This window comes from Anopheles aquasalis, chromosome 2, assembly GCF_943734665.1.
Source record: "Anopheles aquasalis chromosome 2, idAnoAquaMG_Q_19, whole genome shotgun sequence".
Taxonomy (NCBI): Eukaryota; Metazoa; Arthropoda; class Insecta; order Diptera; family Culicidae; genus Anopheles; species Anopheles aquasalis.
The window spans coordinates 65,263,147-65,275,646 of record NC_064877.1 but is presented as its reverse complement, the minus strand read 5'-3'; the positions used below and the strand labels follow the sequence as shown (position 1 = coordinate 65,275,646).

Genomic DNA, 12,500 nt, shown 5'->3' with positions numbered 1-12,500 from the left:
GTGACCGATTGCGACACTTTATTACCTACCAACCACTCCTTCTGGCGTACCGATTTCTGATACTGTTAAACCATCATCTTGCTCTGGCAAACGGAATATTTCGTTTATCCGCGACATGGTGGGACTCGTTGGACTAGTCCTTGGTTGACTGACTGTTTCTGGTGGTTCGTAAGTAATCTGTTCATCGTCCGTAAGTGGAATTGAATCATCGAGTACAATGATCTCTGGAGACTCGAGGGGAACCACCTCGACGAATCCCTCGTAACCGGAATAATTTCGTCTGTTCGATTGTATTTCTGGTTCCTGCTTTATCGATGTCGGCGTTTCTGGAGACACCAAATTCAACGTTTCGGGCGATTCTGCACGCTGCTCGTCCATGTGCCTAACTGTTACTGACAACGAAGTATTAGCATCAGTATATGTTACTGACAACGAAGTATTAGGTGATGGATTGCGTTCCTGCAATTCAGCTTCGTTCAGTGACACCGCGTCACAGTGCGGAGTTGCGTGGGCTAATTCTTCATCGGCTACGTTCTGGGTGGAACAAATGGATGGTTCAAAGCGGAGTGAGCTCTGTATGTTCATCGTATCGGAGATAGGCGTAGGGGCAGGACTTCCCAAACCGATGTATTCACTTAATCCCGTTGTCGAGTCTTCTAGGTAAACGGCTGGGCGTTTGGAATTTTGGTGGAGCACAGGAGATTCAGTTTCACTGTCGGTGATAGAATCGTACACTATTGGCCTTTTCCGCGATTGAACCAAATTCGTTGTTGTTCTCTTTGTAGTTGTAGTTGGTGACGATGTGCAGGGCTCTTCAACTCTGGATGGCATGGGCTCCGTTGCGGACTGCGCGGAGGATATCTTTTGGGTTTCTCGAGTACTGGTGCTAGCATCTGCGTCCTGTTGCGGCGCGGTACAGATTGATGCATTTTGAAGTGCTTCCTGTTCTTCCTTCGAAAGCAGACGCAATGAATCCGGTAGCCGTCCAGCACGGAAAGTGTCGCGATTTGACTTGTAGTATCGTCGAATGACTCGCTCCATTTGGGAATGGGTCCACGTTTTTGTGATGTTGTATGCAGAAGAGTACATATTTTTCATCAGTTCATGCACATTCGTTTTTTGTTTGATATCCTCTAACGTATACGGTACCGGGGGTGACCCCGTCCTTGGTGCCTCTTCTGCAGCGGAAGGTGCGGCCAAAACCCTTTCTGCACTATTCCCCTTCGCACCATAATCTTGCGGTGTGGCGAGCATGTTATCGTCAGGTACTGTTTCAGCTAAGTCACTTCGTGCCGGGCTACAGCATGTTTCTGGCTGCATGGCATCGTGGTATACGGGATCGTGGTCGTCTTCTTGGGTACGGCTAGGACCTGCAACATCCTCCGACGAGCACGAACGCGACAAGGATCGCCTTGGGCGATGGATGCCTAATTTGTACCTTCTGTTCAGCTCGTCATCGTCGAACTGAAAGTTGCGCCACAATCGTAGCACACGTTGCTCGCTTGGATGTTTAAGATCCTCTAGCATTTGGTTTTCGTAATTGTTCACGCCCTCCCATAAATCGGAGAAGTTCGAGTGATATCGCAGTTGTTCCAGCAACGCGTTTCGCTTGGCCATCGCTCGTTTTTCTATTCGAGGTTGGAGGTATTTCGGAAGTTTGGTCAGTTTTGCTGACCAATTGGTGAACGCTCTTTGCAATTTGGCCACCACCGCTGCTTGGTCTTCCAGGACGATGTTGTTTTGGGTGATGTCCACGAAGCATTCGTGCCGTATGCCGTGGAGGGCCAACATTCGCCGGTGGGCTTCCATCTGCTCCGCGCTCTCGATCGGCACGTTTAGCGCCATCCGGAACAAACCTTCCGCCTTCTGGCTGCTGAACCTCAGCTGATGGAACGGAGCCCGAATGCGTTGTGCCCGATCGTTTACATATCGTTCATACAAACGAATGGCGTGATGTTTTACTCTTTCCTCGCTTCTACCAATCTTCTCCTTTGCTGCAATCTGCAAAATGTTTGTGTTTTTGAAAAAAACATCTTGCGCAAAGGTATTGTGAGCCATCGCGGTGGTTTCGGCAGGGGTTGGCGTTGCTGGTGTTTTGTCTCGTCGTGTTGCAGTCTTGATCGCTCGAAACATTTGTTGAATATCTTGCTGAGTACGATACAAAGCCTTATCGTTCGGCATTATCGTACCGCTTTTGAATGCAGCTCCCAGTTGCCTGTAACGCACCCGCCCGTTGAGCTTAATCTTCTTGCCGAGATCTTGTCGTGGTGGTGGCTGGAATGAGAAATCAATCGTTGATGCAAGATCCTGGCATCACGCACCTTTCTACTTGCCGGTGCCCGGTTTCCGATGGTTTTGAGACGCGTGGATCTCGGCCGCAGATTTCTGTGCTCTCTGCAGTTGATTCTGACCCACTTTTCCGAAGAAAACGACGGTGGGAACTGTGGAACGGCTTGAATTCACTGGTATCACCTTTATCTTTTAAAAAAAGGGTCGAAATAGCTAAAACTTTCCGCGAGCGGGTTTTTCTCGGAACGGGTTTCTCAAAACAAACACAGGGTGCTCAGTTTCCGCGCTGTGCGTTTGGTGTATACACACTCGGGTTCCAGGAGTTCGTTGATTGCTACGATTCAAAATAATCCGTTGAACCAACCGTTTTTAACAGTTCGCCCATTCTGGTCACTGCCGGTGAGGCGATAAAGACCACATTGACGGTTTGGGAAGCTCAAAACCATTATGATATGCACACCAGTAATAACTACCTAAACAAGGTACAAAAGTCGCTGATATTTGCTCGTTTTTTTCGAATCTTTCATTCTCCCGAACAATCACAGGAAAGCGAAGTTTGATCGAGCCGCGAGTTTTTGTTTTCATGAAAAGAGCCTAATTGCCGTACTTCGAGGAGCCACCCACAAACAGTGGGTGGCAGAGATAGAGAAATCAAAGTACACGATGATTGCGCGGGCGATCCCCATGCCCCGTTCCAACATAATAGCGGCAATCATCTTAATGATGATATTTTCACGGTGACTTCATCGTCCGGACATCCTTCGGTGTTTCCCCTTTTTCTCTCGTCCCACCGTCCCCACCGTTGAGCGCTGCTTCCAGGACCGCGCGCGACCACATGACTCACACCGGGCTCAGATTTGCGAAACTCTTTTCGAAATCTAATTTTGGCTAAGCTGCGTCAAGTGGAGGGAAAAAGTATGCTCGCCACAATAAGAACGCCTTCAAATGACGCCGTCATCATGGCACGGTGACGACGGCCGCCGGAGCAGAAGCAGGACGAACCGTGCAAGCATCTGAACCTCAGACCACCCGCCCACTGCCGGCGCCGTTATGTTTCGTTGGAGGGTGGGATACGCACACGGAAGTTCCGCTGTCATAGAATCTCCACGGCCCGGAACTGGTGCGCCGGTACGACCTTTTTGGGTGACGAGAGAGAATATAGAAAACTTCTCGTCAGGAATCAGCAAAGAGCAGCGGAAGATCCCCATACAGAGCGACAAGTACAGTTCCAGCAGCCTTTCTTTCTTTCTTTCTGGATCATTAACGTTGAATTGTGTTGCGCACCGCACGAGAGCTGGCGACATTATGCTTTTTTTGTGGGGACCAAAAATTGCCGCTCATGCGGGCTCACTCGATGAAGAGATTATACACTCTTTTCTATGCACTCCACATCTTCGCGTGCCTATACACGTCAGCTCAAGGAGAATGGCTCTGCTATTATAAAAATGGTTTCTTAGTTTCATACAGCAATTCCTCAGCAACTGTAGAAAGGATTGGTAGCCCATGCTTGTGATTGAACTTCTAGAAAATTGAGTTTGCAGCTCAATACAATCGACTTAACAAACATGCTTCCAAGATGAGATAGACGGGAAAACAACGCCGTTGAACGCTTTCCAATTTGCCAATTCACCATTTGCAAATCCCGTTTCTCTAGGCAGCGTCGCACATCGCACTGCGATGGCTTAAAGTGGTTAAACATCAATTAATTTCAATGTTCTTCCGTGTTGTGGCTCCCCGTGCAGCGAACAGACAACACTCGGTGATGCTTGCGACGATGGTTGACACTGGCGCCACCCCGCGGCCCCTTTGTTTGCCCCTCACACTGCTGGTGTCTCCCTGGACCGCTCATCCCAAGCTGCCACCGAATGCCGAATGGCTCCGTTAATTGCAAGCACATATGCACACATGGGGATGCGGACTCTACGTGGAACGGGTCTCTCCTCATCGGGAGAATCTCGAGATCCGCAAACAACCTTCCTTCCCGCACTTCCTGCGACCCCGCAAGCAGTCGACAAGCGTCGTCGTTTAGTGTTTGATTCACGCCTTTACCAAGGGAACCGAATTCAACGACCGAAGACACATATCAACGCTTTTTTGGGAAGAGGTGGTGCACCGCCACCGTGTCCGCTACGGCGTGTCCCGGGATGCGCCGGGAACCGAAAAGGTATATTCGAGAAAAATCTAATTAATTTTCATTCGTCCATCGATGGGACACCGCGCACCGCCCTCTGCACTGTAATTGATATTAATTGTGTCCGATTGTGTGATGGAGGCGATTAAATTGATTGCGATACAACCCGTCCTTCTCCCGAGTGGCCAGTCGGCCGGCCGGCCGGCCGGCTGGCGTGGCGTTCAGCCTTGGGCGATCTTCATTTCGTTTCCTCCCGTTTGCTCCAGTATGTGAACTCCCATGGCGGCTGACTCGATGGAAGTTTTTTAGTAGTAGCTCGCCATGGACTGCCGGACCATGATGGTAATTTGTTATTTTTTCACATTCACTGGACAAATTCTTTTCCCAAAAACAAAAAAAAAAAAGGGTGCGCCAGGACATGGACAACTGCAGTACAAACATACGATTTCTGGGTGGTCTCGCTTTCGATGGTGGCCACCATCGGACCAAATGATGAACTTGCAACAATTATCTATCCATCGATCCATATGGACTGCATGGACAGGACCTACCCCTCTCTTTAGCTCCCGTGTCTCCCAGGACGATGCGAAGGTGGGTTCGATTCCGAGTTTTCCGTGTGGTTTTTTTTGCTCGTGACAATTCCGATTTACAGTATTTGTGCAGCGTGCCCACGTTTCCGTTTTGGGATTTTCCTGATTTCCAACCGACAGATTTTTTGTTGTTGTGTTTGTTTGCCGCCAGTTGCGCTCGTTGTTGGTTGAGTCCACCGCAGCACGTTTCCGCCCAAAACCCCCTTCGGTGAAGGGCGGCTTTCCAATTCGGTTTCGGTTTCTGTTCGAACCGTATTGATTCGATTTTCGCTTGCTCCATATCCTGGCCGCAGGCTCGTTCCGTTTCCGTTTCCATGTGTGTTTTTCATTTATTACCGAGCATCGGAAATGTGTAAGTTTGGCAAATTATTCATCCGGGCATAGGCTCTTGGGAGCCGGAGCAAATTATAACGGATCACATGGCCGACTGGCTGACCGTGATTGGAGGTTGGTTGTGCTTTTGCCGCCAGTAAATATATCAACCCACTGGCGGCCGCACTGCTCTCCAAACTGGTGCGACTACACAAATTAATCAAATGATTTGCGCCGCCACGGATCGCCAGGAATCGCAAGCCACCATTAACTGCGGGGATCCATGGACTGCCGAATGTTTGTGCCAATTGTGTGCTAGTTTCGTTACGCAAATTGGTGGCGGTGCTCGGAATGTGCAACGGGCGGGATGAGAAACGTGCTTCGACCGGAAACACATGTTTTTGTTTGTGATTAATCGACCTGCATGTATGCTCGGAGTGTCTGAGGCTGACAGGACGCTGACAAGGACGAACGCTCGTGGCCCTTCCACGCGGGGATGATGAGGCAATAGCGCAAACGAAAATCAAACAGAGAATAAAAAAAAACCTCCCGAAACCCCACCGTTACATTCGTCACGATCGGCGAGGGAGACTCAGTTCGCGGATCGCGAACTGTTATGGAGGACACTTAATCCTCGCCCCGTGTGACCCGGGACGCTGCACGTGCCAGTCATTGGATTAATTAAACGGTTTTAATTGAATCACACCGGTCAGCGGAAGTGGTGCAGCGTGCAAATAGGACCTGGAATAGGTTCACGTACGCTCCCGGAGGCCATATTGCGGTAATTATTGCAGCACTCTCGAACCATTTTAACGCATAATAAAAACCATCCTTTTTGAAAATGCACATCGACGTGAGGTGGTGGGCGATGGGGTCGTATGAACGTCCACTGTCTGTGTGCAGTGGCCAAGAGTGTTTGGTGCAAAGCTCAAACAGGATAATTTATTGAGTTGTTTAGTGAATGCTCACAAGGACGTTTGCTAAAGTGAATTGTAAACGTACATGTTAATGATACATTTTATAAGTGGTTTGGATGAGGAAATGATGTAAATGATTATGTAAAGGGAGGAGGTTCCATTTTACCATTGAAATTGAAATCCATCCAGAATTAATCCATATTGCATGACTGCACTGACACATTCTGCCACATTTCAAGCGCAAGTATGAGAAATGAAGTGCAAAAACTCATTGCATAATGTATTGTTGGAGTTTGTGTTTTACTGTAATCTTTATGCCACAAATAAAGTCTGTATGGAACATTGCCACATCAAACATTGTTAGGAATTCTTCAGCGATTAACTGACAATTAAAAAAACGCTCTAATAATATTGATTTCATATTATCTGTACATTTCCCCTTTCCAAACATTTACCTTCACTTGTAGCTGATAGTCCTCCTCCCAAAATCATGACAATTCAGCTGCTGCAAAGTAAATATTCATTCAATTTCTAATTGCTAGTCGGTGTCAATCGATCATTAGAAAGGCAAGAATGTCGGCTATTGTAGGCTACCGATTACCGCGAACACAATTACGTATCATAACGATACCTTTCACAAGAGGCCTCTTTACTCACGTGCTGGTGCTGAATGTGAAAGCATACATTATTGCGATGTATCGACATTTCGAAAACAGTTATTTCCCGCCGATACGTCTTGCGTGGGGGAGAGAAACATCCCATTAACAATAAAACTCCTTAACTCCCGATCGCCCGCGGCTAAATCCTTGTTCCGGGCGCTCTACAAACGGGAACGACTCGCAACAACTGGTGGTAGGAATAGCTTACGTAAATTGCTATAAATTGAAGGGCATCACAAGCGAAATCACGGAACTCGGATGCAGAATCGGCTGAAACTCCGAGCGGCGGTGCAACAATAGTGTCGCAGCTGGCGTTGCCCCCGGTCGCGACACCAACAGCAAACACACCGGCACCGCACCCTCCAACCGATGCGACGGTCTAGGTACTGGCCAAGTGCCTTTTGGGTTGGGGGGGAAAAACTTTGTTCGTGCCGGAACGTGCCGTACCGGATCGGCCCTCGAGCGATCTGGATCATCCGGAGCAAACCGACCAACCGACCGCACCTCATGGCCACGTGTCGGTGACGGTTACCGGGCCCCATCCCACCCCCAGGTCACCGACAGCCGCTAACGAAGTAACGAAATTCGATTGGAACACTCACCGGCTCAACAACCGGTTGCAGCAATCGGGCCACACGGTCTCAGGGGAGAATCCCATCCGTCCTACCACCACCCCAAGGTGGCCGAAAGTGGGGGAGCGGATATTACACGACGTTGACGTGTGTCGACGGCTTCTCCTTCTACTCCTCTTTTTCTCCATCAGTGGTGCTCCGGATGGCAGATGGCGGACGGACGTGGCCTTTGGAGGAATTTCATTTTTCACTTTTACGCCAACAACCCACTCGAGGGCGGCACGCGTGTGTAATCGGTGTGCTAAATGCGCTTCAAGGACTCTCTCGCTTTTCCCCCTCATTCCCCTTTTATCTACTTCACTTCCTTCTGGCTGCCAGCCTGCCTGAAGATGTTTTGCATTCGTAACGAACCGAACACCCCGTGAGCACTCATTCGGTCACCGCGAGCAGCAGAGTCGAGAGTGTCCTTGCACACGTCGCCGTCGTCGATGGTGGGCTGGGAAAATGTGGACTTTTTATGTTGCTTCCACCTCCCGGCTTGCTCTGACTCGCTCCGTGCCATCGGAGCAGATGGTTGTTTGTGGGAATTGGGAAAATAATGAAAGAAAATAGAAAGGTAAATTCGACAAATGTGAACGAGGTACTTGGTAGCATTGCGTGAGCGATTTCGGTTTCGAGCCAGCTGGAGGTGACCGGCATCTTCGGTCTGTGGCGCGCATTTAACGAGCATTTAATTGCGCCTTTATCAGCGATCGTGTTCGCGGCGAGTGGCACGTCTTGGTCGCGCGCTCGTTGGCTTGTTGGACGGATGTCGCCAGTTTGTTAAATTTAATTTTGATTTCCCTCCCTCATAAACGCATCGTTACGATTTATGTGTAATTACAGGCGGCAGGTGTGGCCTCGCGGTTGGCGTGAATGAAAAATGGCAAATCAATTCCCGTGCCACGGGAAGTTACCAGCAAGATGAATGGAAAACAAGCAATTAAACCAAGTTTATCGCTCGAGAGAGCGTGAGTTCGTGGCGTGCCAGTGGAAGACGCCAAAAGAACTCCTGGCGCCACAAAGTTTGGCCGTGTCACGATCCGATTCCTTTGGCAATCGCCGCACGGAGGTGTTTTGCATATTTTAATACGAAACGAAGCACAACGGATAGATTGGTTTTGATGAAAGCACTAAATTGTATTAAATCCGATAAGGGAAAAAGCATTCTCGCACCACCTTTGACCAACGGGAGCGTATTATTTCCATTCAATCTACTGCTATTGAGCGATGCGGTTGACAGCGTTGTTCCTGGTTACTTCCGTGACCGTATTTTCGTGCTGTTTCGGTTGGTTAGAACCACAGACAGCGGAACCGAGCGCTAGTGCAGACCTACTACTCGAAGGAATCGATCGCATCTGTAGTGAGGTAGATTTTCCGGACTTGTTGGTGGTGGAAAATGATGCTCCAGGCGGGGATGGTGCGAGCCTCATACCGTTTGTGAACTGGCGGCGACCGGTGACAATAATTAACGCAACTTATGGCACCAAGGAGAGGATGTCTAGCTGTATCGTGGGCTTTATAACGTCCCACAAATTAACGAGGGTAAATACTGAACGAATTGAAGGTTTTCAGAACGAATGAAATCGAATCGATGCATTACAGGTTACGAAGCACCATTTTGAGTTGTTTGTCGCCTGGATCGTCGTAGTACCGCACGATGTGCTCGAGATCGTGCAAGAGGCCGCCACGGAAATGGTCAAGTGCGTTATGTACTACTTTTGCTACGATCGCGTGACCTTGGCGGGGTACTGGATTAGCGAGCAACACGGACAAACGATTCGATGGCCAGACCGGACGTCACCGGATGTACTGGACGCTGCGGACACCAATACGGATCTGAAGGGGCAGCAGCTGATCTTTCTTAGCACGGATATGGGTCGCGATGTTACGTACGATGTGGCGATTGGGGAAACGATCGCTCAACGTCACAACGGGAGGTTCCGCATGGCAGTTGGTCTGATGGAGTGTCCCGATTATATGTACGGGCCGATGTACACGAACACGTATGGTCGCTTCCTGATGTTGCCCGAAACGTTCCAGATGTGCTTCCTGGTGCCACGAAGCACCAGGAAGTCCATCTTTTCCGTACTGCTCGATCCGTTTGATCTGCCCAGCTGGATGGTGCTGTTGGCCACGGTTTGCACGATGTCGATCGTACTTTCGATGGCTGGCGAGTCGTACCGGCGTTACAGCTTCCCGCTGATTGTGCTGGAACTGGTGATGAGTGTCATCAATGGGCCGACGCACAAGTTTGATGGCCGCTTCGAGCTACGCATCATCGGATTGTACATGATGATGAGTATCGTGTTGCTGTCGTGCTACCAATCGTTGGTCATCTCGTTCATGGCGGTTGCCCGCTACTATCCCGAGTTGGACACGATCGAGCAGATCAACGAGACGTGCCAGTTCCAGTTCAATCCGTACCTCCAGGTCCTTGGTTTCAAGTTTCGGCACAATTTTCAAACATTCGAGTACGTCCGGTCGCAGGAGACGATGTGGCGACACAAGGTGTGCAGGATGGTGCCATGCTACGACCTGATATCGGCACACTCGACCGTACCGCTGGTGGGGAGGAATGATCGTGAGGAGGTGCAACACGTTATGCAGCTCTTTCGCTTCTCGAAAGCACGGCTACACTCGTCCAACGTCATGTATCTGATCTTTCACAGCTCAACGTTGCGTCCGCTTATCGAACGGTACACGGCGAGGTTCCTTGAAGCGCACCTGCACCACTACCCCATGCTGCTGAACGGAATGCCAGGTGCCCTTCAGGATGAAAGTGGACCACCGTTGCGCGTGCTGGCTGCGACCGCCGAGGAACTGATGATCGTGTGGCTTATCTATTTACTTGGGTGCCTGGTGAGTAGTGGGTGGTTTCTGCTGGAAGTGCTTTCCGTTTGCATTCCTCGGGCTGCACGGGTTTTGAGGGCCAGTGTGCTTAACGTATGGAGGAGAGTAAGGTCACGAGCGATTCGGAATGCGGCTAGCGGAAGAAAAGCGGCGGTTTAGTATCTCGAAAATACAGTTATCACTTATTAGTTATTATTGTTTGTTTTTTCACTAGCTACACCCTAATAACAGAAGTTTTTTTTTAGATCATTAAAAACCAAAGCGCCTTTATTAGAAGCAATATTGTATCGAGAATTGCTATGAAGGTAAAGTGTTTTATGTTTCAGCAAAGCAAGTTAATTTATTTAAATCATGATCTTGTAAACCAAGAAACTGGTTTTGGGAAATTTCATAAACTACATCAACGATACGACATTTTGAAAAGGATTTGATGCTAGATTTACGAGAGTGACGATGGCAAATGATATCAATTGGTGTTAAAGGCACGCGCATTATATAGGTTGTTTGTGTAGATAAATCTGTTCAACTTTAAATTTATTAGTGCAGGTGTGCTAAATACTTACTACTTTGATTTTCATAATAATAAAAAATAATTTAAACATGTATTGAAGACATTATTTAAATAAAGTTTTAATAAAGTCGATAAAGTTGTTGTCGTGATTACTCTGCTTTTAAACAGTTCGATAAAACATCTTTTGTTATGAGTTTCGTCGTTACGATTTAAGGACTTCTCGGTAAAAGGCAGAATCCAACGATGCTGGAATGGAAAATGGAAAACAGCTTCCCCCTCCCTCCCTCCACAAAATGAAAAGCCCCCTCGACGCGTTCTAGTGAAGTGCATTGTGTGCAGAAGAGATTTGCGGTCACGAGTGTACGTGGCAGCCAAGGGGCCCTCGATGGCGGAGCATTGATTGGAGCATAAATGAAGCGCCATTTCGGGCACCACAAAGCAGGTGTACACACGCAAAGGATTCTCTTCTTTTTCTCCTTTCTTTCATTCTTTTTTTTCATTCTTTCCTTTCGCCATTCAATGAGCGGGTGGGGTATACAGCAGACTCACGCCGGCATTCACGCCGCACAACGCCGTTGTGTGTTGTCGCCGCCACCCTGGTGGTGCTGGCAGCCCCAGTTGAAATGTTCGCCCAAGATTGCGCCCACCGTGTTTGTGGGTGGTTTGGTTCGGTTGGTTGGGTGACTTCTTCGTCCTTTAAGTAGCGCGCCTTGAATTCGGGCACGCTGGCTTCATGTTTATGACAAGCGCAGCCAAAGACGCGGCGGGTGGCACCAGAGCTCCAGCTTCTCGAAGAACAATGCGCCACATAATACACGCTACATACATACAAACATACAAACATACAGCAAAAAAATGGAAGAAGCTCGAGCCTTTGTGCTGTGACTGTGGGTGGATGTGTTTGCTCGCCTTTCCGTTCTGTTTTGGAGAGAAAAGAGATTCGGTTTGTAGCAGCAGCAGCAGCAGCAGCAGCATGTTTCCCGAGAGTCACCCCCTCATACGCCACACCGTCGACAACAAGCGATGAGCATTGGGGATGATGTTCACTTATTGTTTCCGTTGCTGTGTGTTTCTGCTTTGTTTGCGAATGCATTCGGTCCGCATTGTGGTGCCTGGCCAAGGTTGCTACGCGTGGTGGCGGAGACTGTAAACCGCGTCTTGTTTGCGCTTATGCTTACCGGAAGGCTCCCACTGTAGGGCCATCAGCTTATTCCATCTCAATGCGCCCGAGGAGCGGAGCAGTAAACGCAGCGGGGACTACTTGATAGGATGAGGGTCTTCCTCCTCCTCTGCCACCACCCCTGATGGAGGCTGTGATGGATAGATAATGAAACAGTGATGACAATGTCTCGAACACGTAAGTCATTAGAGTGGCTGCGACAGGTGTTGTAGGGGCTGGCCGGCCTAGTGCGCATTGTTCTGCAGATCAAAAAATATGTCGCATCTGAAGGATCTTCACGGGCGTCTGCTGCTGAGTACCTCGGCAGGGGGACACTTTACACAAAAAAGAAGGATCAAAACCACTCGACAATCTATTTGAGTTCAAAACCAGGCTCATTACCGATGGTCAAGAGCCATGGCCATCGAAGCCTGTTCGCAACTGGCTACGGGTGTTGTGTTGGTGCGT

At 49.0% G+C, this 12,500-nt stretch overlaps 2 protein-coding genes across 3 annotated transcripts in view; one reads left to right on the top strand and one right to left on the bottom strand.

The window, feature by feature from the left end:
* LOC126581192 (uncharacterized) overlaps nt 1-2,267 on the bottom strand; it is a 3,368-nt gene extending 1,101 nt beyond the window's left edge. Inside the window, exon 1 of one of the 2 annotated variants that reach the window (XM_050244688.1) lies at nt 26-2,267. In XM_050244688.1, the coding sequence (XP_050100645.1) occupies nt 26-2,181 (2,156 nt within the window). In that variant the 5' untranslated portion in view covers nt 2,182-2,267. The remainder of the gene's footprint in view (nt 1-25) is intronic. The other variant, XM_050244689.1, reaches the window with a different exon arrangement.
* A 6,739-nt stretch (nt 2,268-9,006) lies between these two features.
* LOC126576493 (uncharacterized) lies at nt 9,007-10,521 on the top strand. The gene is made up of 2 exons (XM_050237779.1): nt 9,007-9,054; nt 9,115-10,521. Exons 1-2 carry the CDS (start codon nt 9,007-9,009, stop codon nt 10,519-10,521), a joined length of 1,455 nt encoding a protein of 484 aa, XP_050093736.1.
* The last annotated feature ends 1,979 nt before the right edge of the window (nt 10,522-12,500 follow it).